The sequence below is a fragment of the Pithys albifrons genome, chromosome 21 (assembly GCF_047495875.1).
Source record: "Pithys albifrons albifrons isolate INPA30051 chromosome 21, PitAlb_v1, whole genome shotgun sequence".
In the NCBI taxonomy this organism is placed as follows: domain Eukaryota; kingdom Metazoa; phylum Chordata; class Aves; order Passeriformes; family Thamnophilidae; genus Pithys; species Pithys albifrons.
The window spans coordinates 6,740,958-6,765,470 of NC_092478.1; the positions used below are offsets into that span (position 1 = coordinate 6,740,958).

A 24,513-nucleotide genomic window follows, 5' to 3' on the forward strand; every position below is an offset into this window, starting at 1 on the left:
GAGTGGAGTTTTACCTAAGTTAGACTTCTGGACATTTCCCTAATGTTTCGCATTGCTCATGTCTCTCTCATGCATTGTCTTTGCTCTTTGCAGGTCCTCCAAGCCAAGCCATGTGGGCCTTAGGAGATAAAATTGCTTCTTCCATTGTGGCTCAGACTGCTGGTATTCCGACTCTTCCTTGGAGTGGCAGTGGTAAGAAGGAAGTTGCCCTGTGCTTATCAGGATTGTACTAATCTTTTTTTCCTTCAGCATGTCTATTTTTTAAGAATCTCTCTGCTCAGAAGTGTGTTCCAAGAGGTTTTCTATCTGTTCAGGGTTTCAAATTTGCCCTCCACACTATAGAGATGCCTTGGAATCAATTATATTAGTGATGGAATGAGCATGGATGGTGGCAGGAGAAATTGGGAGCGTGCAGAGGAGGACAGGTAGGAGGGATTTGCAGGAGAAGTGAGGAAACAGGGAAAAGGTTGTTTCTTGGAGTACAGCTGATGCTCATAGGCTCACCTGATACACCCAGGGCTTGGAGCAACCTGGTCTAGTGAAAGGTGTCCCTGCCCATGACAGAGGGTTGGAAAGAGACTGTCTTTAAAGTCACTTCCTACTCAAACCATTCCATGTGTAGTTTTGGAGCCCACAGCCCATATTCTGTTTCTATGGAAACTCTTTGCAGTTTCAAAACACTATAACAACCTGCTTCTCACAGGTAAATGCAGGACGATATAATGTGTTGGATGAAAAGATCTGCTCCCCAGAAATCAGGAATGTCTGTTTACATTCTGCATTCTCCCTTTTTTAAGTGCTTCCAGCCTAGTTCCTCATGGAGCTGTCACTGCTGCTTGTGTCACCCATGTCTGATGGGTGAGTTCTCACTGAGCCTGGCAGCACGAGGAGCCAAGAGGATGATGTTTGTGTTTCAGGTCTCCGAGTGGACTGGCAGGAAAATGATCTCCAGAAGCGTATCCTGAATGTTCCTCAGGAGCTCTATGAGAAAGGCTATGTGAAGGATGCGGACGATGGGCTGCGGGTGGGTATTTTGGAGGTGTTTGAGGTGTGTGCCTGCACACCTGGAGAGAGCTGGAGGTTGAATTTGCTTCTGTTGGGAGTACAAACTGGAAGTAGGCTGTAGCCTCAAAGCTGGGTCTTGGAAATTGGGAAGTGATCTTGCACATATCTTTGGGTCCAGCCTGCAGGATTAAGTGAGAATTAGCAGAAAGAGGCAAAATCTGGGACCAAGGTTGGCTTTCATTAAGGGCTATCTTCTAGTTCTTGTTTAATGCAGGAAGAAGATGTTTTTAGTAAAGATCCATGACCTCACACTTGATTTCATCTCAAGTTTCTCCTTGAGTAAGATTCCTAGAATAAGAAATGTTTCTGGCACAATACAGTATTTGGAGTTTTCCTTTGTGAAGAGGGGGGTGGAGTATGTGATGTTTTCATCTTACCCAGCTTACTAATTTTCTATATTATACAGAAGCTGTTCTGTTAGTTTGTAAATTTAGTGGCTTTGAAGCACTGACAAAGAATTTCGTGATCATATGAGAGACCAGAATTCTCTGTAGTCACAGAATCCCTGCTGTTTTTTCCAAGTACGGGCACCTTCTCAGACTGGAATATTTGGTTGCTAAACAGAGTTAGACATGGAAGCTTGGATGTGAATCAACAAGGAAATAATGATCTTTTCAACTTGATTCTGCTGCCTTTTTATACTTACCCCTGTCTTTCTGCCCAGGCTGCAGAGGAGGTTGGCTACCCTGTCATGATCAAGGCTTCTGAAGGAGGAGGAGGAAAAGGAATCAGGAAAGTTAACAATGCAGATGATTTCCCCAATCTGTTCAGACAGGTAACTTTTCCCATTGATTTGTGTTGCCTTGTTCTAAATGTTTAGATTAGGTGATTCTGAGACCACTTTATTGAAAAACTGAGATTTAGGTGGCCCAGGGGAAATAATGCAAATGTTCCTTGCTTCAGAAATGCCCTTGAGCTGGTTGTGACTGAGATGGGTGTTTACCAAAGAGGCTCTGCCTGTTTCTTGTGTCTCTGCTGTAGGTCCAGACTGAAGTCCCAGGCTCTCCCATCTTTGTGATGAGACTGGCCAAGCAGTCCCGGCACCTGGAGGTGCAGATCCTGGCAGACCAGTATGGCAATGCCATCTCCCTCTTCGGCCGGGACTGCTCCGTGCAGCGCAGGCACCAGAAGATCATTGAGGAAGCTCCTGCCTCTATCGCGACATCAACGGTGTTCGAGCACATGGAGCAGGTGAGAGCAGCTCTGCAGCTTCCCATCTCCCAGTCAGGCTCCAGGAACAGGCAGGACTTCTTATTTTTATTTTACATCACGAGACTTTCTGCATTGTTGGGTCTCTTAAAGGGACAGTGTGGAGCTGTGTGTCTTAAGCTGTTTAGTATTCACAGCAACTCACATTTCTATGCTGAACGTGTTCTGTGTCCTCACAAACAGCTGTAGAGCTCCCCTCAAAGATGTGTGCACCCCAAAAGTGGGAGAGAAGTGTGTTTGAAATGTGTTTTATATCACAAGCAAGCTGCAGGAGTTGTGTGAATTGTCTGGTGCTGAGTATTTGCTTCAGACTCTGCCTTCTGAAAATTGTTAATTAAATAAGTTGGAAATCAGAACTCCTGTGCCACAGGAGCAGGTCTTGGGCCTGTTACAAGCTTTGGGATGTTTCAGAATGCCAGCAAAAATCTAGAGTGGATGGGGAGGATGAATAGAGTAACTGAGCATGGGGCCTGGAAATTAAATCCTCTTTTTCCCCATGTGCTAGTGTGCTGTGAAGCTTGCCAAAATGGTGGGATACGTGAGTGCAGGCACCGTGGAATACCTGTACAGCCAGGATGGCAGCTTCTACTTCCTGGAGCTGAACCCCCGCCTGCAAGTGGAGCATCCCTGCACAGAGATGGTGGCTGATGTCAACCTGCCGGCAGCGCAGCTCCAGGTGAGCCAGGGGCCAAGTCCTGTGCTCCAGGTGAGCCAGGGGCCAGATCCTGTGCTCCAGGTGAGCCAGGGGCCAAGTCCTGTGCTCCAGGTGAGCCAAGGGCCAGATCCCATGCTCCAGGTGAGCCAGGGGCCAAGTCCTGTGCTCCAGGTGATCCAGGGGCCAGATCCTGTGCTCCAGGTGAGCCAGGGGCCAAGTCCTGTGCTCCAGGTGTGCCAAGGGCCTGGGTACTGTGCTCCAGGTGAGCCAAGGGCCTGGGCACTGTGCTCCAGGTGTGCCAAGGGCCAGGTCCTGTGCTCCAAGTGAGCCAGGGGCCAGGTCCTGCACTCCAGGTGTGCCAAGGGCTTGGGCACTGCACTCCAGGTGAGCCAGGGGGGCCCAGGTCCACTGCTCTTGGAGGCTTTCAGAAACGTTTTGTCTGTGGTACCCTGAAGAGAGGCTGGAGCATGAAAAACCTGTTCCACTGAAGGCTTAGTGAAACAGGGGAGGACTCTTGTCTGAGCCCGGCTGGGTTCTGGGTTGGGGCTGGATCACACACTGACATGGTACAGATCTCTAGATATTAGTGCTGATAGGAGAGAACACAAAGGGAATAGTACAGAGCTCTACAAGCCATATCCCATGGGCAGGTGGGCAATATATGACTCCCCCACATTTCCTCTTCAACAAAAATTCCCAATAATTCCAAGGCCCATTTTGGTACTTTCTCATCTGGAGCACAGCTTCTTTCAGTATCCCAAAATATTTATGCATCTCTCCTGTTGGAAAGCAAAGGCAGGTTATTTTCTAGTTATTTCTCCTGGTCATCTTTCAGGTAAAAGGAGTGTGAAGGGAAGCAAGAGAGGAATAAAACACTGAGGTGGGAAAACTGATTAAGGAAAGATGGTGGGTAAAAAAGCCTGTCTTGGCAAATTTTGGCCTTGTGTAGTTCCACTACAGGCTCTGAAACTCTTTTGTGAATGAGTTGGCTTGTGAGGCTGCAGTGCCAGTTCTGAGCAGAGCATTGCCCACTCCAGCTCCAAGGGGCAGCAGCCTCTGTACAGAGTTTCAGTGACAAAAGGAGGGAAAAAAAGAACAGACAATTGGATTTTTCATCTTTCAGCAAGTTCGACACTTGTTTAAAGTTCCTGAGAGTCACGAGGGGATCTTTCAGAGATCCTGTAGAAAGCAGTTGTTTGCTGTCCCATGTGCATCCCACTGAACTCCTGTGTGCTGCCAAGCTCCCTCCCTCTTCCCAGTCCTCTCCTTTTCCAGCAGCGAGTGAATGTCACAGTCCCCTCACACCACATTAGGGCTCTAGGTATTTTTCTGCATAATTTTTGAACTATATCTTTAAAAAACCCTAACTAATGAAAGGGACAAGTGGGACTTTGCTCCATAAGGATGCAGCCAGGAGCTGGTTCTGCAGGTTCTCTCCCAGTTTCCAGTTGCAAAATTCCAGTTCCTATAACCACTTAGGGCCCTTCTGTCTCACTGGGACCTCAGTGTATTTTTAACAGGCCTAATGCGTGCCCATCCTCAGCTGACCTGGCACTGTCAGCTCTTCCTGGAGTCTTTTAGTCAGTCAATGGAAAATACTGGCTGAAGGGCTTAAGGTGGATATTACACTGAGCTCAGTTGTCCTGGGAAATGGAAATGTTGAAGTCTGTGAGGAGAGAAGACTAGTGGTGGCTCCTTTTAATACATTTTTTCTCCTTAGATTGCCATGGGGATCCCCCTCCACAGGATCAAGGATATCAGAGTGATGTATGGTGTTTCTCCCTGGGGAGATACAACTATTGATTTTGAGAATTCAGCCCATGTCCCTAGTCCCCGTGGCCATGTCATTGCTGCACGGATCACCAGTGAGAATCCTGATGAGGTGAGGGCTTAAATTCTCTGGTTACTGATCACCATAGACTTTACACCTTGAGTCAATCCCTGCTGCTGCTCCTGAAGATTTTGGCAGCAAGTTTAAAAGATTCTTCTCTTGGCTGGTGGTTCTGCAGGCTCTGGTTAGACACACAGCCTGAGCTTATTTATGTGTATATCAACTTGAAGCACAAAGAGGTGTTCTGAGAGCCTTCAGAACTCTAATTACTTCCCTAATTCTGAATTATTTACTTTTTCCTTAGGATGTAGAGCAATGTCTGTCTGTCTTTACAGGGATTTAAGCCCAGCTCTGGTACAGTTCAGGAGCTGAATTTCCGCAGCAATAAGAATGTCTGGGGCTATTTCAGTGTTGCTGCTGCAGGAGGGCTCCATGAGTTTGCTGATTCTCAGTTTGGTCATTGCTTCTCCTGGGGAGAAAATCGTGAAGAAGCCATTTCGTAAGTAGTCAGAAGTGTGGTAGAGCCTTGGGAATTGCTTAGTTTTCTCTCTTTGATCCAAACTGCCATGGAGAAACAAGGCTCCTTACTTCTAGAAATTTTAAGAGAAGTTTCCCTGTCTTTACCTTGTTTGCCACATCATGGTCAGACTTCTCATCTTGTCTTGCTTTGCAATTCCACTATGGTGCACCTACATTTCTACACTTCTTCCTTAATTGTCTTTACTTTTTCCTGTTTGTTTCAACCCTGCCTTGCATATCTGCTACTGGGGTATGATACAGCTACCAGTGTGTGGTACAACCTCTTGAAAGTGTTCAGGTGAAAGCTTCTAACAGGAAAAACATTGCTAATTTGATATACCAATGCTTTAGGATTGTTTGTAAACCATTGAGTGTCCTGTGTGGTGTGGAATGTTGAAGCATCTGGTCATAGAACAGGCCTGTCTGACCTGTCCTCTGTGTTCTTCATCCTTCCCCCTGTTCCATTCTGGGTGGGATGGTTGTCTGTTTTGTACACCTCTGACATGTGGAGGGTGCCTGGGTGGTGATAGCAGGGGGAACTCCTGATCCCACTGAGCTGCTCTTGGTCACGCCAGCAGCAGGTTGAAGAAAACCATATTCTCTCATTCCCAAACATGTCCTACAGGGTCTTGCTCCAGGGCATGCGCTCTTCTGCTTTTCCAGCAGCTTTTCCCAGTAGCTAACAGGGAACTACCTGGAGTTGCCAGCTTGCATGTCACCATTAGTATGGGATAGATAAGAGGGTTTCCTTTCCCTTTCAGAAACATGGTGGTGGCTTTGAAGGAGCTGTCCATCCGAGGAGACTTCCGAACCACTGTGGAATACTTGATTAAACTGTTGGAAACAGAGAGCTTCCAGCAGAACCGCATCGACACGGGCTGGTTGGATCGGCTGATTGCTGAGAAAGTGCAGGTCCAGCTGCTTTCTTTGCAGGAATACAAATGGGAAAGAGGAGGGGAAGGGGTGCATGTGTGCTGATTCAAAAGGACAAGGAGTTAGGAGTGCTTAATGTCCACTTAAAGAATTTTCACTGGCCTTAATTTTTATATGTATCAAAACCCCAGGTGATCCCTGTTGGGAAAAGAGAGTCTTAAAACTGGCCAGAAAAAGCAGCTTAGTGCATGTGGGAATTAAGTGTTTTGTAGTCTGAGACAGATGATAGTAGAAATGTTGTTAGAGCCTCAAGATTTGATCCAGGAAGAAAAAGATGGAGTTTTAAGCAATTACAGAAGTAATTGCCTCTATGTAGAGTTTGCATGGCTGCAACAGCAACTTAATTTTAAAGAGATGTTGGCCATGAATCAAAAATAGAGCTGAGACTGGTGATTCTTGCTGGGTGTCCAGAATGTACTGAAGCTGAAGGAAGTGTGACTGTGTCCTGTCCCCTCTCTTTCCAGGCTGAGAGGCCCGACACCATGCTGGGAGTGGTGTGTGGAGCTCTGCACGTGGCTGACGTGAGCTTTCGAAACAGTGTCTCCAACTTCCTACACTCCCTGGAAAGGTAAAAATGCAAGTGCTCTGTAGTAATTAGTTTTGATTTACAAGTTTTCCTCAAGTCCAGCCCAGAAACACTCAGGGCTTGTTATTTGCTGACTGTTCACTGCCCCAGGAAGCGGTTTTTCCACTGGCCTGAGAAAGCTGGCAGGTGCCTGTTAATCTCCCCAAAACATGCCCTGCTGTTTGCACAGGTTGGTTTGGTTTCTGGCAGTTTTGGCAGAAGCTCCAAGAAATGGCACAGTAACATGGTGTTATTTCTGTATGTGCTGCTAGGGCAGCAATAGGGAATCTTAAATCACCCATGGGTGAATGGAAAAGAGAGGAAAGCCAGTCTGTGTAGCTGCAGGAAGAGGGGCTGACTTTGTCAAACTGATAAATGTCTTTCCTAAGAAGAGGCTCTATAAAAACCTACTCCTGTTTCTCTACTAGTGTTTCCCAATTCATTGCATGCATCTTTGAACCCATTTGGACCCCTGGTAGCCATTTGGTGGCTTGTGGAAGATCAGTGTTGTTTTGAACTTATCTTCCCAGGGGCCAAGTCCTGCCTGCTCATACCCTTCTAAACACTGTGGATGTGGAGCTCATCTATGAGGGAAAGAAGTACGTGCTGAAGGTATGATGCACAGTGTGGAAACCCACCCTTCTGCCAGAGCTGGATGTGTCTGTGTGTGCTGCTCTGGATTAGTCTTTGTAAAACATGTAATTATGGGAATTGCATCTGGATAGGGTTTATTTTCTGTACTTTAGTGGGTGAAGAAATCATTATAACCTCCTTTACAATAATACCCCATCCCGTCTTTCAATTGCAATATCTCTGTAAACATTTCAACTTCTAAGAGTAAAGAAATGTTCTGAGTAGGGTGAATTTACTTTGTTATAGGCAGAACTACCACAGGTTGACCAAAACTTTCAACTGATGTTTCTGAATATGTAGGTCTGCTCTGTGGGGTTTTTGACCCATCAGCATGACAGAATTTGTAGCAATTTCTCCCTTTACTGTTGCTTTTTCTTTGTTGCATGAAAACCTGATGTTGTGAAACCAGACATACAAAAGTTAGGAAATATTAGACTTAAAGTTGCCAGTGCAATCTTCATTAGCTTCCTTGGGAAAATCTGGGATGGTGAAGTTTTTATTGACATGATGATATGCTGTTTTTTGCAGCTGTGAGTGTTCTGCACCCCAGCACCTCCCTGGTTTTATCTTGGCACCTCTGCTTGATGAGAACTACAGGCATTGAGCAGCAGCTGAAGTTTCTTTAGGGCATTTACCCAGCTTCAAATAGGAGCTCTGGGGGAGCATTTATTGCTTTCCCTGTGGGACAATCTCTTTTATCCCACCAAATCCTCTCATCCATTATGCAGTTTTAGGACATGACTGTGACACGTATGTAGATCAGGGTGAAGAAGTGATCCATGATTGCACAATCAAACCTCTACAATCAGTGCTTAAGTGTGAAAGGATTAAATCAAGATTCATGGATAGCATTAGTTCTGGCATCTCTTGACTGCCAAATGCTTGGCTTTATGATCTCAATTTTTTTTACATGAAAAAAAGTATCTCTGTTCCGCTTCTTTAATTCCCACTATTGCAGTGCTTGGAAAACTCTGCATGTTGTGGCAACTAAGGCACTCTCAGTGCTGTATTTAGTTCCTGGGATATTTACCAGTCTTGTGGATCTGCAGGTGACCCGACAGTCTCCCAATTGCTACGTGGTGATCATGAACAGCTCCTGTGTGGAGGTGGATGTGCACAGACTGAGTGATGGGGGGCTGCTCCTCTCCTACGATGGCAGCAGCTACACCACCTACATGAAAGAAGAAGTGGACAGGTACATACTGTTGTTTAACATTTACATACAAGTCAAAGTTAGGTGTACCTGTAACTTTTTGCCTCCCAAAGATCAACTGTGAATGAACTTTTCTCCTAGGAAGAGGTTCCTGGATGTATTGTGCATGAATTTAATGGGAGAAGTTTCTTTCCCAGGAAGAGCAGATCTTGTCTACTGTTAGAAGGAAGATCTGAATGTTCACCAATGTGGGGGTCCCTATTCCTCTGCTGATTCTTTGAAAATGCCCTTTGGGATTATGAAAACCAAAAATCAGAACACAAAAATCTTTAAAATCCCTGAAACTCCACAGCTGCCTTAGAAAGAGAGACAAGATGTACTGTTTCAGTGCATTCCCTCAAAATTCCCTGCAAAGATCATAGCAGTAAGGCTGGTAAATCCCCAGGTCTGGAACATGAACCTTTACTCCCCCTGCTGGGTTCTGTTCTGGGAAAATTAACAAACTGGTCAGGCGGACAAAGAGTTTGGGTAATTTTCTGGGTTTGAAATATAGTAAAATCTCCCCCTCTCAGCTGGTTGAGGTTTTTCCTTTAGTTTTATTTTGAAGTAGAATGGGGAAAGAGAGAATGCATTTCCCTCTCCCCATGCCTTCCCCAAGGAATTCACTTGCAGGGATTTGTTCCATTCTTTCCTAGGTACCGCATCACTATTGGGAACAAGACCTGTGTGTTTGAGAAGGAGAATGATCCCTCCATCCTGCGCTCGCCTTCGGCAGGGAAGCTGATCCAGTATGTGGTGGAGGATGGGGGACACGTGTTTGCAGGCCAGTGCTTTGCAGAAATTGAGGTAAAAGAGTCTCAAAGAACTCACTTGGCTACCCAGGGAGTAGCTAGGAAGGAGGGATGTTGAATTCCTTGGACATGGGAGCTGAACATGTGGGATAATTTGTAGCATTTCCTTCCCAAATTTTGTCTGTGGTTTAGCCTGGACTAAAGCAGGAATCAGCAGTGAGAGTGATAGGGTGGGGAAGAAATTACTTAACAGCTGAAATATGAGCCTTAGTGGCTGCACACCAAGGGCTAAGCAAAATTTCTCAGCAGTGAGACCATGGTTATCATCTTGCTGTGCTTCCAAGGGAGGATGGGATCCATGTGTACCATTTTTTCCAGCTGTGGTGAAGAAAGCCTTCCACTTGTAATACAAACACAGACTTAGAAGCAGAGTTATAAGCCAGGGTTAAGTAAGAAACTAATACTTCTCTGATTATCTGATCTTTTATCAGGTTGATTGGATGAGTTAATGTGTCACTCCTCCCTTCTCCCTTGGAAGTTACTTAACTCTTACAGAGGAGGAGGATGAGCAATTTCTGGATCATAGTGAGGAAAGCACAAGGGGTTGTGTAGGAGTGCGTGGCTCAAAACAAATTTGAAGGAGGGGAAGGTGTGTGATGACGGAAGGGCAATTAAACCAGTTGGGGGCAATGTGTAGGAGAAAAATATCAAGACACTGATCCAGCTATTTGATGTAAGTGCTTTTACACTGCAACAGGGTCAGGGCTGAGAAGGAACCACCTACACAATCCCTGTGCTCCTGGTTGGGTAGAGCATAGGAAGGGTAAAGCCAAGCTGGCTCCCCATACTGAACCCTTCTGCTCCAAAGGCAGGAGCTTCCATGGTTGGTTTAAGGAAGCATTTCTGCCTGGGAAGAACTGTCTGAGAGCCCTAGAAAGTGATCCTGGTTCTCTATGCTCGAAGTGATAGTATTGCTGTAGCTTTGAGAGGTGTCTTTGGAGTGCAGCAGCTGCAGCAGTAAATTGTGTCTGCTTTGTTCATTGTGCTGAATGTGGGACTTTTCTGGGTCCCTGTTGGTTCAGGCAGTGTGGAACAGGTGACATTCCTAAGGATGACTTCCTGCTGCACTAATTTATGGCTAATTATTTCCTTCTTCCACTCACTTTAGTATCTGGATTTTGTTCCCAATGTGTGTGTGTGTAAGCCTTTGGGAAAGCCTGAATTCCAAAGGTGCTCAAGCAAGTCTATCTGTGGTGGTACACTGGCTGCTGGCTCCCAAAAGTAGAACCATTTTGGGGAGCATGGGAGCAGCTGAGTGTGTAACCTGTTTTCCTTGCTACAGGTAATGAAAATGGTGATGACGATAACAGCAGCGGAATCGGGCTGCATCCATTATGTCAAACGCCCAGGGGCAGTCCTGGATCCAGGCTGTGTGATTGCCAAGCTCCAGCTGGATGATCCCAGCAGGGTTCAGCAGGTGAGGAGTTGCAGAAAGCACAGATGTTGTTGGGTTTTTAATAGGGGAATGATGTTGAAAGTGGTAAGAGATGGTCCAGTGAACCAATTTCCCATTTGTGCATTGTACTGGAATTGTTACTTCACCATTTATTTGACTCAGATGAGGACTGGGACTCAGATTATTGTCTCTTCTCTCTGATTCAGGCTAATTCTACATTCCTGTTCTCTTCTTACCTCACTACTAAATGTGGGTGTGTGTCTCTGAACCAAGTGCATTTTCCACTCTGGGAATCCTTCGAGTTAAATCTGAGGCTCCAGTTGAGGGTACCTGGACATTGCCCCCCTGGCTGATGCCACAGAGGAGGGTCAGTGACACTGTTACTGTTCCAGGCTGAGCTGCACACGGGAACCCTGCCACAGATCCAGAGCACAGCACTCAGAGGGGAGAAACTCCATCGAATCTTCCATTATGTCCTGGATAACCTGGTCAATGTGATGAATGGATACTGCCTGCCAGAGCCCTTCTTCAGCAGCAAGGTACTGGGTGCTTCTTCTTGCAGAGCCAGAGCACAATATTCTTTCAGCTTAGGGCAGGGGTGGCCAATTTGCCTGTCACAGCCAGAGGACCCAGCGTCAGGGTAATGCTGCCCTGCTGCTGCCAGCTCAGTTGGGTTTGCTTAGACTTCCTTATAGTCAGTCTCACCAGAAAGGAAGATCTCACAGGGTCGGAACACACCTCATACATTCATGTCCTTCTGTCTTAGAGAGGTCTGGTCACAGCAGAATCACAGAATCATTTATGTTGTAAAAAATCTCTAAGACCATTGAGTCCAACCTGTGAGTGATCCCCACCTTGTCATCCAGAGCAGAGCACTGAGTGCTATGGCCAGTTGTTCCTTGAACACCTCCAGGGATGGTGACACTCAGATGGGAGAGTCCCCTTTCCTTTATTCCCTTCTTGCTGCTTATTTTCTTCTTCATGCTTGTCTTTACACTGCCTCGTCCCTCTGTAGGTGAAAGGCTGGGTGGAGCGATTGATGAAGACTCTCAGAGATCCATCTTTGCCTCTGCTGGAACTTCAGGACATCATGACCAGTGTTTCTGGACGGATCCCACCCAACGTAGAGAAGTCCATCAAGAAGGAGATGGCCCAATATGCCAGCAACATCACATCAGTCCTCTGCCAGTTTCCCAGCCAACAGGTGATCAACCACTCTTCTTTAGAGGGATAAAAACTGATTTATGTTGGGAACGATAGAAAGTTCCTTTAGATTACCTGGAGATTAATTCAGCCTGAAAGGTGTGTTTGAACTTGGGATCTTCATGATGAAAGATACTTGCCTGTGTCACTTGAGCTTAAAGGATTGTCGCCTCTGCCTGTGCTGAAGGGTATGTGTTCCCTGCTCAGTGTAGCTTTAAGCAGGCAGTTTAGAAACACTTTAATCTTATCAGTGGCCTTGTAGACATCTGTTTGTTTGCTTTTTGTCTGGTACTTGTGCCACAGTGCAGTTTGCATCTTAAAAAAGAATGATTGCAGCTAAGGGAGGCCTGACCAGCTAAGAAGATGTTGGATGATGATTTCTCCACCATATGATATTGTGCATTGATTTTTGTGTCATTGTCAGGTCATTAACTTCCTCAGCAGTTTAAGGCTTTGGCCTTTACTGAAGTCTTCTGGAGCTCTGGTGTGTCTGAAAGTTCTGAGCATCTTTGCTGACTGTTCAGCCAAATGATCCCATCCAGAGCTGGGACTGTCATATGGTTGCTCTCTTCCAGATTGCCAATATCCTGGATAGCCACGCTGCCACCCTGAACCGCAAGTCGGAGCGTGAGGTTTTCTTCATGAACACTCAGAGCATTGTGCAACTTGTGCAGAGGTGAGCCATTTCCAGGGGTGTCCTGCAACATGTGAGCTCCCCCCCAGCAGGAGAGGCAGGGCTGATGTGCTCAGTCAGGCTCACTCAATGCTGGGTTTCTGCAGGTACCGCAGTGGGATTCGGGGCCACATGAAAGCTGTGGTGATGGATCTGCTCCGTCAGTATCTGAAGGTGGAGACTCAGTTCCAGCACGGTGAGTCTCTGAGCACAACAAGGATTTAATTTCTGAAAGAGCCATACTTGGTCCCAGAAGGTCCACTTTGAGACAGTTTACTCCAACTTTATGGTGACAGTGAGCTGCATAGGCTTGTTTTCAAGGGTCTGCAGTCAGATCCTGGCTTTGGTAGAGGAGCTTCTGTCCTCTTTGAGTTTTCATGGTAAGAGTCTTCAACAAGCAAATGACAAACTCTGCCCCAGAGCTGTTCTGCTGTTTTTTCTCTGTTGGTTTATCCATTGTAATTTACATCCTGTGTCATCTTGTTCACAGTTTCCATGTCATGGTGTGATTCTGGTGGTCTCTTTTCAGTGTAGAAATGTTTCTCTTCCTTCTAACTTCAAACATAAAACTCTCATATGAGTTCATGATCCTCTAACTGAGGACTTTTGTATGACCTGGAGTAAGAAGATAGATTTGCTGAGTTATGAGCTATGTTGCCATTTATGTTCTGTTATTGAGCTCACTAAGGTTCAGCCACTCTGTGTGGTCTCTTCTTTTTCTAGATCAGAGCTGAAGCAGTTTTCCTTTCCAGACTCTGTCAGCACTGGCCCACCACTGGTGAATTCCCCTGCTTGGATATTCCACATGTAGAATCTTCATACTGAAAGCTTGATTTTAATTTCCTAATTTCTGAGCATTTGCAGGAAAAACTGGAATCAGAAAACCTATTTAAATTTACCACATAATTTAGTTCTGTCTTGCCTGTTTGTTAAGTTCTATAGTAAAAAAATGGAGTACAGTAAAAAAAAAAAGTCACTCAGTTATTTGCACCTGCTGTAAACTGCCAGGAAGCTGTTTGGGGTCCATGAGCACAAACCCCAGAGCTCAGTCTGAAGCTGAAAGATTAAATCAGTGCCTTGCACTGCTGTGTCCAGGCACAAGATGGCAATGAAGCCCTGGCTATTTCTGAGGCTCTGGCTCTTACAGGTTGTTCAGGTTCTACTATTCTTTTGTCCTGCCCCATTACCTGCACCAGCCTAATGGTACTGCAGGTTCATTTCCACTTCAATTTGTTGATAGTACAGAATGGTGCAAGGCTTTTTGCTGTTACTTTGTTCCAGTTGTCATTTGAATGAGAGTCTGAGCCCACTATTCCTCTCTGTATTGCTCACAAAGGAAGCATTTGGTGTTGGAGCTGTTTAATAAGAGTAGAATGTTTGAATTAAAGTTTGCAGTAAGTGATGGTGGGAATGGTTCTTTCCCAAAATTGATTGTGTGGACTATAGAATCATAGAATGATCTGGGATGGAAGGGCCCTTAAAGATCATCTCATTCCATCCCCCTGCCATGGGCAGGGACACCTCCCACTAGCCCAGGTTGCTCCAAGCCCCATCCAACCTGGCCTTGAACACTTCCAGGGATGGGGCAGCCACAGCTTCTCTGGGCACCCTGTGCCAGGGCCTGCCCACCCTCATAGGGAAAAATTTCTTCCTTATATCTAATTTAAATCTACTCTGTCAGTTTGAAGCCATTCCCCCAGGTCCTGTCACTCCAGGCCCTTGTAAACAATCTCCCTCCCTCTTTCTTGTTGGCTTCCCTCAGGTACCATGCAAAGGAGATTCTCAAAAAATATACATAAAAAAAATAAAGACACATTAGTAACTCGTATTCCTTGACGTAGAGGTGTGAAGACTGGTGAAAAAATGTGCATTTCTACTTGCAGGTCACTATGACAAGTGTGTCTTCACCCTTCGGGAGGAGAACAAAAGCGACATGAATGCGGTGTTGAACTACATCTTCTCACACGCCCAGGTCACCAAGAAGAACCTGCTGGTTACAATGCTCATTGTAAGTGTCTGTTGCTGCTTCTTATATGGGGAATGCTTGGAAAGGTACTGAATTGACAGCCCAAACCCACAAAAAACAAGTGATTTCTTTTTGTGGTAATAATTCTGTAGTAGCAACATTTTTGTGGTCTTTCATTGCTAAGGAAGGAAGGTGAGTGGTGGGTAGTGAATGGCATCAGCCAGCCTGTGTGGAGCCCTTGAGGGCTCTTCCTTGCTGAGCCATAGTTTGGTCTTACAGGTTTGGCAGTGATTCCTTCTCCCTGGGTATAGTCCCAGGAAGTCTTGTCTGGGATCCGCAGTGGTGTTTTTGAACTGGCTGTACTTGGGTTGCATGATGGAATCTGACAGGACTCAGTGTCACCCCAAAGCTGGTCACTCCAGATCAGGCCTTTCCCCTTGGGATGGTGTGTGGCTGTCCAGGGCCTCACAGAGGGAATGGAAATCTCCTGGGGTTTGAATTCCTCTTTGACAGACAGATTCCACCTCATAAACACAATGAATCCTCATGCCAGGACCCACCATCACCATCTCATGTTCTTTTGGCTTGTTATTCTAGAAAATCCTCAGTCCTCATTAACTTCATTCCCACTCTAATGGGTAAAACTCACGGTAAATTACATTCCCAGGAAAAATAATTAAAAAACAACAGAGTCCTGTCTCTTTTTCCTGTTTCCTATAATGTCTCAAAGAATCCTTGTCCCACATGATGCTTTGGAGCAGAATCAGAGCCCACCTTCCTCAAGGTGGGATGAATTTTGCTACAACACAATTTCTAACAGACTGGATTTGGGTATTCTGCTTTTGAAGAGACTGATTTCAATACTATCTCTCTTTTTCCCCCTCACACCTTTTCTTTCTTGCTTGCTTTATTTTACAAACATAATGTGTTCTGTTACTGCCGAAAATGTATCCAAAGTAGCCATCCACGAAATAACTCTGCAAAGCAAAAAAGTAACATAATTTTCCTAGACTGAGACTGGGTTTCTTAAATTCTCATTTGTAAGGTGGAAGGACCCTGGCATTCTTTCTTTCTGGCTCTCCTTTCCCCCCTTTTTTCCTCCCCTTTCCCTTTTTGGTGTGCAGTGTGATTGTAAGTAACGCTTGCCTTAAGAATCTCATTATTTGAACACGGAGCCATATTTCCTCTGAGAATTCTGGAGTAGCTTTGAGCCGGGGCTGTTCATTTCTCAAGTAATCATGCTGGTGTGATGGAGAGAGAAAATGGCAGCTGTTCTCAGCTCAGGCCTTCAATTTTCTTCAGAGTCCAGTCACTCAAGTGTGTAATTACACGGGGGTGCCGGCGAGGCGTTAGCCCTTGTCAAAGAGCTGGTTTGAGGCTTCGCTGCTGCCTTTGCCAATCAGAGCAGGCAAAGCCAGAGCAGCGCCAGCACCCGGCTTTATTTTGTTGTTGTCATCCTGATTATTTCTTGCTAAAATGGGACTGAAACTTTTGGTCTGGTTTGTCACCTCTGCACAGGCCATGTTGTAAAGGCAGAGCCTTGTTGGCCATCGGAGGGAGCAAGGGATGTGTGGGGAGATGGGCAGTGCAGTGAAACCTCAAAGAGCTTTCCTTTTCCCTTCTTGTCTGGTTTCTCTTCCCACCACTGTCAGTTATGTCTACTGAAGTCAAGGCCAACATCCCTGTTTGCTGGAATTTAAAACACCAGAGGTTTGGTGCACGTGGTGGAAGAACAGTTCTGGATGATCCAAGTGCTGCTGGTGACAAAGCCTTACCATGGGGTCTGTCCCGATGGGTGTCACAGGGACTCCTCCTCTGGAGTGGGAACAGGGACTCCAGGAGGGACAACGTGCCCTTGATCACCCACGGACCAGCTGGGTTTCCCTGAGTTTCAGTACATGCCATGAACCAAAAGACTGTTGTTCCTTGTCCTTCTGACTCTTCACATCTGAGGGACCCTGTGGCACGTTTGATGTCACCATGGCTGGGGTATTTTATGGGTGGCCAAGCTGTTTCTGTGGGGTGGGTTAAGTTTGTCCAAGGGCAACACCATGTCCAAGTACCTCAATGCCTCTGTGGCTGTTATTGATGTGTCCCAGGAATCCATTATTAACAAGCGGCTCCAAGGATGGTTTTAGTAATAGTGCTATGCTGCCATCATTCACCTTTTTTAGCCAGCAGGCGCTTAAGGCAGGGTGGGAACTACTTCATCCTTCATATATTTGTTGAAATATGGTGTGATTTGTTGTTGTATGTTCATTTTCTGTACTTAACTGGCTGCTCTATGCATGTCCCTGCCTTAGCAGGAAGGAATCGCTGGCAGGAGTCCCGTGTCCTATCGGATTTCTGTTACCTGGAGCAGCAACATTACAACACCCAGGAATTTGTGTTTCAAATCTGACAAAGGCAGGTCTTGAATTATTCACTCTGAATTCCCACAGTGTCCTGGAGTGAATAAATGTAGAGAACTTTCTTTGGGAGCAATCACTCTGACATTTGCTGCCCCAAGACTGGTTAGGAGGGGAGAGCAACCTAATCAGAGTTAGGAGCTTAGATTTTTTAATCAGAGAGAACTGAGTGTGTTCTGTCTCACTGAGAGATGTGTCATCGTTCCTAGAGATGCCCTTATGTTTCAGTGGGGTCAAAGAGAAAGGGATCAAGAGCAATGTGGGGGAAAAGCTCTTTAGCTTTGGAATCTCATGAGCTGTTCTTGTCAGTCAGTCTGGGACTTTTATTATTTGGGTTTGGTTTTTACTTTATTTTCCCTAGCAGGCTTATCAATCTAACCTGCTGTACAGAGGTTTCCTCTTATCCTCTCTATTTCTTGGATCTTCAAAGGGCCTTTTCTGGACTGTAGGTGTTCAAAATATCTTATAACTTTAAGGCACCAGCTCTTTCCCATGGCAAATCCCTGTTTCATCTCACATTTCCCTCCTATGATTAATTTACTAAGACAAGCTGTTAAGTGCTGCGTGGAAGGAACACATTAAAGGCTCCTAGAGGGTTTCCAACTTTGGGAGTGGGAGGAAAGAGGCTCACAAGAAGTGTTGAAGACTGTGGAATTATTCATGGAAATCAAAACTATTTTTGGAAGAAATACTGCTTGCATTTTTTTGAATGGAAGAATTGAGAAGAGTTTTGGAACAGCCTTAACACTGGAAGTTATGCCCTTCAGTTTTGTTGTTTAATCCAGCCAATTTAGACAGTAAAATTAGCTCGTGGACTTCCTCAGATCCAGGATTCCCTGGTTAGAAGAGAAATTATGGAGTCAGTCCTGTACCATGGCAGGAAATAGAGTATATTAATCATGGGCTTATTTAGCTTTGCTTAGCCTTGATAGAGAAATGACTGAATTTTTTTTTCTTGTTTTGCTGAAGCTACACAAAGCTTGTGTTTGGTTTGTGGAGTTGTGGAGATTTCTTGGGTTTGAGGTATTTTTTTAAATGGACCAGGAGATTCTCCTGGCTGTGAAAGTCTCATCACCCTGCGTAGTGAAGGTTTGCTGATCTTTGCATGTTACAGGAGGTGTTTGGCTACAATTAAATGCTCTGAATTTTGCATTGGTACTCAGGGGAACTTCTGGTACAAATTTGAAACTGGGTAGTGGGAAAAGGTTTTATTCAGTGTCCTTTGACAAGTCAACATTTCTCATGTGTTTGGATTCCAAAGCACGTGCTACAAATAGAAAAATGGGAGATGATGCCAGTCCTTCCTTTCATCTGTTGCTTTATTTGTATATGTAAAATTGTCGAAAGGCAAATACTTGTACCCTTGTCAGCAGAGAATTCTGGGATAATTGAGGTAGGGGCTCCTGGAACTGATGTGTTCCAGCACCTGAGTGTGTGTGTGTCTGTATTCCAGAGGCTTAAATTCCTTCGAGGGATGGTGTAAGATGGTTTCCCTCTGTTCTAAGCGTTTCCCATTCTGTTTATTCTCAGGACCAGCTCTGTGGCCGTGACCCCACCTTGACAGATGAGCTGATCAATATTCTGACCGAGCTGACCCAGCTCAGCAAGACGACCAATGCCAAGGTGGCCCTGCGGGCGCGGCAGGTAAGGAGTGTGTCCGGCCTGCCCAGCTGATCCCTGCTGGAGATCAGCGGCTCTGCAGCTGCTGGTCGGGTCAGTGTGTTCCTGCCTGGAGCTCACCCTTCTGTATCTCTTGGTGTTTATTTTGATTACTAGGCAAATGGGGAGAGTGGATACTGTGTGAAGTGTTTTGACAGTGAAGCTCATTAACGAGTGATTAACTGTGGTGACAGGCTAAGATTGCGGTGGATTCCCAATGACTCTTTAAGGTTAAGATATCTTCCTCTGTCCCTGCTCCTCCAAAACGTTTTGTCTGGTTCACAGAGGAGCAAATTGGGAGTAGCCCATTGTTTGTGTGACAGAGGATTTGGAAATACATGGTCACTGTGGCTCCTGATGGCTTTGTTATCTGCAGCCTGACCAGCACAGCTGCCTGGATTGTGCAGGAGCAGCCAGGACATGCTCTCCAGGTTCCTCAGCTGCCTTACAGTTGTGGATCTGTATGTGCAGAGAGAGCTAATTACCCAAGAACCAGATGTTCTTTGCAGCTGCTAAAGAATTATCACAAAAGATTACACTGGGGTTTTGGTTTCTTCCAGCTTTTGAGTTGCATTTTTTCAATTTTGTTTTAACCTGAAAATAAGTGGAAAAACTCTTGGTTCTCCCCATTCTAAGAGTCCAGTACAGAACTAATTTGAAACATGTAGCCACATGGATATTGTTGTGAGCTTCTTCTTTAACAGTTTGGTTTCCCTCTTCCTCTGTTGCAGGAAGGGGTGAGAGGGCACAGTGGTTTCATGATCATGCTGGCTCTGGAGTCTGATCACTCCTCTCATTCCACAGTCCCTATCTCCAGCTTAAAAGTCTTAAGCAGGAAAACTGACATTTTGGGGTTCTCTCCCTTTATTTCAGAGCTTGACTGTTGAAAATGAACAGGGTGTTTGAAGCTGCTCAGTGACCTTCTGTTTCCTTCAAGATTGTGTTTGTGTCCTTGAACTGTTCCATTATTGAACCTCTCCACAGCAACCGGGGATGGTGCTGCAGTCCTTGTGTTGCTCTTTCCCTTCATTTTCCCTGCAAGCTGCTTCCCTTTCCTGTCTCTGCATCCTTCATGTGGGGTATTTAATACCTGGCACTGGTGTCTATTGTCTCCCCTGCTCCAGAGCTGTGCATGGGCCTTCCCACAGCTGCTCCCTGCCAGCTCTGCTTCCCAATTAACAGCCGGCCAGGCAATCCCCAGGACTGCTCTGCACTGCTAAATCACATGCACTGATGGAACTTGATTGAAGCTGTTCCTTTCCTCCGTGGGGAATTGCCAATGATACAAACAGAGCAGATACACAAATGAGGCTGGGGAGGGAAGAGAGTCTGCAGCGTCACCCAGGTGCCACAGAATTCCCAGGAGGAAGCTGGTGTGTCCTCAGGAATGGAGCAGAGTGATTCTGCCTGGAGGTGACAGCCCCTCACAGGTCCAGCGTGGCTCCTATCACTGACAGTCCTTGTGTTTGTGGTTTTCCAGGTTCTCATTGCTTCCCACCTGCCCTCCTACGAGCTGCGTCACAACCAGGTCGAGTCCATCTTCCTCTCTGCTATCGACATGTACGGACACCAGTTCTGCATTGAGAACCTACAGGTACCTACCAGGCTCCTCTCCTTGTTCCACTGCTTTCTTCTTGCTGATCTTCACGTTTTTGTATTAAATATCACCTCCAGTCCCAAGGTGCTTGTGGCTTTAAATTGTATTGGTCTGGTTTCCAGCTTTCCTCTCTGTTTTGCTTTCGTTCCTCCACTGATACTGGAATTGCCTCATGGCAGTCTACACCCTCCTCACAGGGGACAGCAGAGCAGAGATGCTGATCTCCTCTCTGGTCACCAGGCATGAGGAAATGGAGGGAAGCTGGGCCAGGGGAAATTCAGATTGGACATTAAGAAGAGGTTCTTCACTCGAGAGGGTGATGGGGCACTGGAGCAGGCTCCCCAGGGATGTGGTCATGGCCCCAGAGCTCAAGATGCTTCTGGATCTCACTCCTCATTATGTGGTTTTAGTTTTGGTGGTCCTGTGAGACGCAGGGAGTTGGACTCAATGATCCCTATGAGTCCTTTCCAACTTTGGATATTCTATGATATAATAAAAAAAGTTCATAATCCTTGATGTACAACAGGAAAAGCTTAGAAGTCAGAACTAGTCAGGCTTGATTTTTTCCTTTTTTACCTGACCCCATTTGCAAGGGAATTCTCTCTTTTAAACCTCTGCCTAATGTGATCTCTTCCAGAAACTCATTTTATCTGAAACATCCATCTTTGACGTGCTCCCCAACTTTTTCTACCACAGTAACCAGGTGGTAAGAATGGCAGCTTTGGAGGTAAGTTTATTCCCATTGAAAAAAAAAGAGTATTTTTAATTTTTCTGTGGGTTTGGTTTGTTTTGAGCACTGTTACCCTGCAGGATCTGGAGAGCTGTAGGTTGTGTGGAACTGAGCATGCCTGGAGTCTGGCACTGAACAGCATTAATGTTCATAACTGCCTGAAATTTCAAATTCAAATTATCTGTGTGTGAAGAGGGTTAGGGTGTTGAAAGAAGAAGTAAAGTTGATGTCAGAGAATGGGATCATAATCCTGATGCTTCTGTCCTGCCAGACTGAAGCATAACTTCAAATTCTGATCAAACTCGAGTTCTATCTAGATACTCATTTGAAGGCATCTGTTTTATTTTTAATATGTTTGAAATCTCTGGTGTATTATTTGCCTTCTCCCTCTGCTTCCTTGGCGCAGTGAAGCTGATGCAGCTTCTCTCTCCCCAGGTGTATGTTCGGAGGGCCTATATTGCCTATGAGCTAAACAGCGTCCAGCACCGCCAGCTGAAGGACAACACCTGCGTGGTGGAGTTCCAGTTCATGCTGCCCACCTCCCACCCCAACAGGTCAGATCACATCTTCAGGTGCTTTTGGAGTTAGAGATTTAGGAGGGGCTCATCCTGCCTTGGCAAAGAAAATTTGCAGTAGAAAATGGCGGAAAGGGAGACCCCCATTGCCTCAAATATGCATAAATGATTTAAGATAAAACTTACATTATCTGGTTCCTTCTCCTGAGTTACTTAAAACTTCAGAAACTGGGGGTTGTCGTTTGGGCAGTTTGGATTCATTTAAATATGATACAGGTTTCATTTTATTCTGATTTTTAACTTCCACTTGGCTAGTAACTTATGTGTAGAATGTCAGTTCTGGCTGAATCCCAAGCCTTATGAAAGATACAATTCCAGACAGAATAATCAGTTACTCAGAACTTTAATACTGAACAGTCAAACAGTCTGTCCCCTTCCTACCAGCCCTTTCTAACTGTGTTGGCTCTACTGTCCCACCTGGCTTTGCTGGATAAGGTGATATCTTTTGCAGCACTTGCTTTTGAGGAGCAGACTGAGATGCATGTTTGATATAAAATGCTGGAGTGGGCATAGTTTGGTTTTCAGTCAGTATTTTGCATTTCTCATGACTGCAACTAAAAACATCAACTCTTGCTGCCCTGTCTAGACAAAGGTGGCATCTCTAGTGTATTTTAAAAAAGAAAACTAAACAAACTCAATTATCAGAACTTGCAGAATAATCAAATCATTGAATTATGGAGTGGTTTGGTTTGGAAGGCCCCTTAAGGGTCATTGTTCAGGGAACCTTCCACTAGACCAGGTTGCTACTTCAGCATCTGTTAGGTCAGTGAGTCCCTGTGTTTTTTGACTCAGGAGGGTGTTTTAGCTGATACTTTGTGTTTGACTTCCCTGGCCGCAGTGAGTCCCCGTGGCCGCCGGGTGCCACTGTTGGTCTGTGCTGCTCCAGCACCACTGCTCTTTCCCTCCTTTGTTTCCAAACATCTTTTTCCTGGTTTTATTTTTTTGAGGGGTCCAGTCTCACTTCATTGGGAATCCATCAGTACCTTTTATGAAATGGTTTTCAGAATCTGGTTTGCTGGAAATGAGTGACTGTCCCCAACCAGCCCTACCAGCCACTCCTAGTACAAATGGGACATGCATTTGGGCTCATCTGTTTCCTACATTTCTGGAATATTTGTAAATAATTACATATTATTTTTAGTACTCCTTTATAATACTCTCTCCCTCCCTCATTCTTTCTCCATTTCTTCTCTGATGGCCTCAGTTACCTTTGTTGCTTGGTAATTTTTGGCCTGCCTGTGCTGCCCACTGCTCTGTTCTGTGCACAAGCTTAATCAGGCAAGGTCAGCTCAGAGAGAACTGTTCCTGCTTCAGGAACAGCTCTTTGTCCTCAAATCTCCTCTCCCCTTACACTGAATGGACTGGGACAATGTTCTGAGCTCAGCTCTGCTCCTCACCCATCAGTAGCACTGATGGGTGACAAATGCATTGCAGTCCTTGTGCAAAGGGAAGAGGGTCCAGAGGCAGATTCACCACCCGCAGAGGCAAGTTCTGCTCCCTTGAGGTGCCTCCACCTGCCAGTGATGATTCTGACTCCTGGTGCTTGATGCAGCTTCTCACTTTCCCTCTGCTGTGGCTGTTGTGTGCCTGGGGTGAAGCACAGGGTGCACAAGGGCTGGGGGTGGCACAGGTGTGTGGATTTAAGGAGCTCTGAAGGCACCTCTGGTGTTAAACCCAGGACACAGAAATCTCAAAACTCTGACATTGTCCTGCTTAAGTCTTTTTTGTTGTTTTTGACCATGTTCTGTGTTTGTCTCGTGCTTTTCTGTATCTTCTGTAGCACAAACTTTTAGACTGAAAAGCTAAAAATTAATTCCAAGGGCAACCCCCAAAGCGAAAATATCCCCTAATGTCCCTTGAGGCTCTGCAGGGCTGGTGAACCAGGAGCAGATCCCAGAGAGCCCTTAAGAGAGCATTTACTTTTGGAGCTGGTGTTCTCTGATGCCACACATTTTTCCTCACTTTATCAGATATTTTTAAACCCTGGTCCCTTTTGTGTCAGATTTCTGTGAACCTTCGGGAGCCCAAATTTTTACTGAAACAGATATTCATAATAGCAAACTGATAATGGTTTAAATTCTAATTAAATTTATGAACTTATATTTAAATTCTTTTTTTATTGGTATTTAACCCAGCTGTGACTTTACTTAATTGTGACAAAAACAATGTCTGTGATGTGTGATCACAGCTTGGACTCAGACTTTGTGTTTTTGCCCATGGAACAATTTCCATCAGCTGCCCACAGGAAAGCTTTAAATGGAGGCAGAGAGGACAGAAAAAGTGTTAAATCTGCTGACAAAGTCACAGGAATGCAACCTGCTCCTGGTGGGGTTTGTGGGCAAAAATGTGTTTGGGGAATTATTTTTTGAAATTAGTAGAAAACATCTGATTGTAATAACCCATCCTGATCCTGATGGCAAGGGAAAGTCCTAGGGAGAAAAACAGCTTCTAATGGAAATCACAGAGGGCTTCACTGATCCAGGCAGCGTTCCTTCTGCCCAGCACAGGGCAGATGAGGAGTGCAGTGTCACCATCTGGCAGCAAATGCAGTTTGTGAGCCCTGTCCAAGCGGAGCTGCTGCAGAAATCCAATCAGGAGAAGGGGATCTCCGGGATGCCGATGGCTCCACGCTGCAAACAACTGCTGTGTGCAGAGCCCTTCCCTTGGCATAACCTGCCTCTTTGAGCCAGCCAGAGTCCTGGGGAGAAAAGATGTGAGGGAGGAATGAGCCCAGTTGGGAGCTGTTCTCTGCTTGCCTCTTGTTCTGCCTGCCCTGCTGAGATGGGAAACTAGTGGAATATTGACTGGTGTTGAGAGAGTTCAGCTGCCTTTGTGAGGGTGCCAGCCCAGGTGACAGACACTGAAAGGCCTTTCTGAGGTATTCAGCACATG

General features: G+C 45.7%; 1 protein-coding gene across 5 annotated transcripts in view; it reads left to right on the forward strand.

The window, feature by feature from the left end:
* The window catches only part of ACACA (acetyl-CoA carboxylase alpha), a 124,618-nt gene that overhangs the window by 25,707 nt on the left and 74,398 nt on the right, over positions 1 to 24,513 (forward strand). For all 5 annotated transcript variants that reach the window (XM_071574734.1, XM_071574737.1, XM_071574736.1 and 2 more), the window contains 22 exons: positions 94 to 192; positions 918 to 1,024; positions 1,730 to 1,840; positions 2,047 to 2,256; positions 2,780 to 2,950; positions 4,650 to 4,811; positions 5,096 to 5,259; positions 6,041 to 6,191; positions 6,677 to 6,780; positions 7,308 to 7,389; positions 8,460 to 8,605; positions 9,259 to 9,409; positions 10,697 to 10,831; positions 11,203 to 11,349; positions 11,826 to 12,014; positions 12,589 to 12,689; positions 12,794 to 12,882; positions 14,570 to 14,694; positions 18,591 to 18,704; positions 20,200 to 20,313; positions 20,954 to 21,043; positions 21,482 to 21,600. In XM_071574734.1, coding sequence (XP_071430835.1) covers positions 94 to 192; positions 918 to 1,024; positions 1,730 to 1,840; positions 2,047 to 2,256; positions 2,780 to 2,950; positions 4,650 to 4,811; positions 5,096 to 5,259; positions 6,041 to 6,191; positions 6,677 to 6,780; positions 7,308 to 7,389; positions 8,460 to 8,605; positions 9,259 to 9,409; positions 10,697 to 10,831; positions 11,203 to 11,349; positions 11,826 to 12,014; positions 12,589 to 12,689; positions 12,794 to 12,882; positions 14,570 to 14,694; positions 18,591 to 18,704; positions 20,200 to 20,313; positions 20,954 to 21,043; positions 21,482 to 21,600 — 2,881 coding nt within the window. The remainder of the gene's footprint in view (positions 1 to 93; positions 193 to 917; positions 1,025 to 1,729; positions 1,841 to 2,046; positions 2,257 to 2,779; positions 2,951 to 4,649; positions 4,812 to 5,095; positions 5,260 to 6,040; positions 6,192 to 6,676; positions 6,781 to 7,307; positions 7,390 to 8,459; positions 8,606 to 9,258; positions 9,410 to 10,696; positions 10,832 to 11,202; positions 11,350 to 11,825; positions 12,015 to 12,588; positions 12,690 to 12,793; positions 12,883 to 14,569; positions 14,695 to 18,590; positions 18,705 to 20,199; positions 20,314 to 20,953; positions 21,044 to 21,481; positions 21,601 to 24,513) is intronic.